Below are 3,252 nucleotides of genomic sequence, written 5' to 3'. Positions count from 1 at the left end.
CAATGAAAACGTCATATATGTTTTTAGATGACCCCTCTCGTCCTCGTGTTACATGATCATTAATAAAACCAGATACCACATCCAAGTTTACAGTAGTTCATGCTCCAAAAATCAAAGTCAAAAACGGAAAACCAAGTCCTAGAAGTACATTGTTTACTATCAGTATGACGCACACCTCTCTTTGTCAGAGTCTTGTATACAAATTTATGTGGCATATCATATCTTCAGTGATCATTCATGAATTAGCATCATTGGTCCTATCAACAGATAGAGGCAAATCCTAATGTCTTACTGGTCCAGTTCAAGTTTACGACCAAATTAAACATATCTGCAAGTAATGTTACCTCTTGCTTGCTCAAGATCTATTGTATGTACTATGCTGGATTTAATTGATAGTATTAGTTGGTATGAGCTTCACATAGACTAGAAGATGTTCCTTTGTAACAAAGCAAGTTGCAACAACTGTCTTTATGGGTGCCTTAGTGAGATGTCATAAGTTCTTTATGATTCTATACAAACTGATCTCATTATTAACATTTTTCTTATCTCTCTATTTGACATAAGAATGATGAGATATTTATGAAGTATGAGCCAACAAAGATCATGTTTTCTATTGCCAGGAAGGGCGGGAAACAACATGCATTAATCGTTTCTCTAGTTAAGAAAACAACAGAGATTTGTCAAGATCCATGTTACATTCAAGTTGAAGATGGTGATGAAATAACTTAGCGATGCAGATATTGTGCACAAATCATTTGATGATTATGTTGGATCATCAAATGTAATTGGCACACAACATAGTGTCAATTTTGTGTGACTGAGTCACAGCCTCTGCCAGTTGATGGGTGCAATTTTCTTTAAGGCATTTCTAACATATCCCTAATAAGTAGTGCCGTATCGACGGGCGAGCCGGCGCGCGAACGACGGATGAAGGGCCGCTGCATTGCGTGAGGCCAACGGGTCGAGGCGATGGGCGGACAGACGCGCGGACGTCGGTCGTGAGGGGCCACCTGTCGCGCGAGGCCGCCGGGTCGGTGAAGATGCCGGCCGGTGGAGCCGGAGTTGGAGCAGAGGCTCACGAGGGTCGATGGCGGCAGCGGGCGATGCAAACGTATCAAGCATAGATCGGAACACAAAAAAAAAATGCCGATCAAGGTGACCAGCGTGAGAGAAAAAATCAGGAGTAAGGGCTTGGGAAAAAGACTCTCTAAGGCAACCGGTCAACATGACCGACGGACGAACCCTAGGTACGGGCGGCTCGACCCCCAGCGGCGGTCATGGAGGTCGACCACCTGGGGACGGCGCGCGGATGCGGAAGCGGCGGCGGCTAGGTTTAGGATTGATTAGGCTGGTACCATGTTAGAAAGAAAGAGAGGGGTATTAATGAAATAGTTGTTGTATTGCTTGAGCCGGCATATATATAAAAATATAACCTATAAAAGTATAATGATCAACTTAGAGTATAAGACCAGAATCAAATCCTAATTTATTTTATACTTCCTAATCTTCCTAATAATCATATACTCAACATATACTTAACATCGGTCACTCGATTACCCTATGAGCGAGATTAATCGGCCAGTTAACTAGTTAACTGAAAAAAAATTCGTGAACAGGGGTAGAAACAAGGAAACATAGCCATCGATCGATTAAACTAACTGGTCACCGTAGGTCTGCTAGCTAGCAGCCTAGCACACGTTTGAGTCACGACAAGGTACATTACACATGTACGTACACAGCCTCGTCGACCATGAGTTGCCCTGCTCAGTTTTTATTACGACATGCATGGCTAACAGCTACTAGTCCAGGTACAGTACATACTACACAGACTTGTCGACCATAGGTTTAGAAACCGAGGCTCTCCACGGTGGCGTCGACGACGGTCTGCACCAGGGACGACCACGGGAGGCCGTCGGCAGTGCCGGGGTTGCGGGCGGAGCAGTTGCGGCGGACCTGGCCCTGGTCGCCGGTGAGCACCTTGATCTGGCCCATCTTGACCATGGACACGCCAAACTGGTCGAAGAAGTCGTTCTGGCTGCGCGCGAAACGCTCCACGATGGGCCGGGTGGTGGCGTTGATGAATAGGTCCTGGTCGGACACGAAGAGCCCCTCCCGGTTCACCAGGTTCACGTAGTACTTGTTGTCGAACACGTTGGGGGTGCGCACGTCCAGCACGGTGCGCGCGTCGGTGCCCTTGGCCGGGCACGTTCGTTTCAGCCTGCCAAGGAAGTCCGGGCTCATGGTGGGGTCAGGGCGCGGGAAGAGGCGGTCGTCGAAGGAGGTGCAGTGCCCGAGCCCCACGGTGTGCCCGCCGGACAGCGCGACGAGGTCGGTGGCGTCGAGCCCAATCTTGCCGAGCACGTCGAGGAGGGACGGCACGTTCGATGACGGCGGGGGAAGGCCGGAGAGCACGTCCTGCGCCGTGGCAAAGCGGGGGCTGTCGCGGCGGCCGAGTGGCACGCGGTACTCCGGCCCACCCGAGGCGACCACGGAGTCGCGGGCGGCGAGAGCGAGGATGTCGGAGCAGGAGACGACGGCGCCGCGGCACTCGCGCTCCAGCCGGTCGCGGATGTCGTTGATGGCCTTGAAGGCGGACGGGCGCAGCGTGAGGTTGGGCGGCGCCTGCTGCTCCCCCGGCCCCGTCGCCGACCCGTCCAGAAGCACCGACGCGTCGCAGCCCTGCATGCATGTGCGGCGCGTTCATGCATGAACCGATTAATGGGTTCATGGGAGGCAACCAACTAAGCCGGCAAGAAAAGGTTCGTACCTGCACGAAGCAATCGTGGAAGTGGAGGCGAAGCAGGCCGGCGGCCAGGCCGATGTCTTTCCTGACGGCGTCCCGGACGAAGTCACGCACGATGGACTCTGCCCGGAGGCAGCTGTGGCGGTAGAAGTCGAACGACAGGCCCTGCGCCACCGGAGGCTGCCTCAAGTAGTCCACCCCTCCGCCGGCGGCGGCCTCCTGCTCTGTCGCTGCATACGCCCCTACAGACCCAAGGGCCACCAGAGCTATCACTGCTGCTGCAAGAAGAGGGGCGCCACGAGCCATAATCTCTACTACTGTGCTTTGCTTCTCGTCGTCTCCCGTGTCTTTCACTGTGTGCCACCGTGACTCGGCTTGCTCTGCCGCTACGTACGTGTAGGTAGGCTTGCTTTTATAGACGAGGCGGACGCTAGCTTCTGGTTGACACGTACGTGGGAGGCTGGGAGCATGCATGACACATGGCTGCATGCATGGATGGAACGACATGA

The 3,252-nt window shown here is 52.8% G+C and overlaps 1 protein-coding gene across 1 annotated transcript; it reads right to left on the bottom strand.

Moving 5' to 3' along the window:
- Positions 1-1,845: 1,845 nt before the first annotated feature.
- Positions 1,846-3,049, bottom strand: LOC119282593 (cationic peroxidase SPC4-like). Its single transcript, XM_037562766.1, has 2 exons — positions 2,768-3,049; positions 1,846-2,679 (listed from the first exon to the last, which is right to left on the bottom strand). The coding sequence occupies exons 1-2, from the start codon at positions 3,047-3,049 to the stop codon at positions 1,846-1,848; spliced, it is 1,116 nt and encodes a 371-aa protein (XP_037418663.1).
- Between the last annotated feature and the right edge of the window lie 203 nt (positions 3,050-3,252).

This window comes from Triticum dicoccoides, chromosome 3B, assembly GCF_002162155.2.
Source record: "Triticum dicoccoides isolate Atlit2015 ecotype Zavitan chromosome 3B, WEW_v2.0, whole genome shotgun sequence".
In the NCBI taxonomy this organism is placed as follows: domain Eukaryota; kingdom Viridiplantae; phylum Streptophyta; class Magnoliopsida; order Poales; family Poaceae; genus Triticum; species Triticum dicoccoides.
The sequence above is the reverse complement of the archived record's forward strand: the minus strand, read 5'-3'. Positions and strand labels throughout refer to the sequence as shown.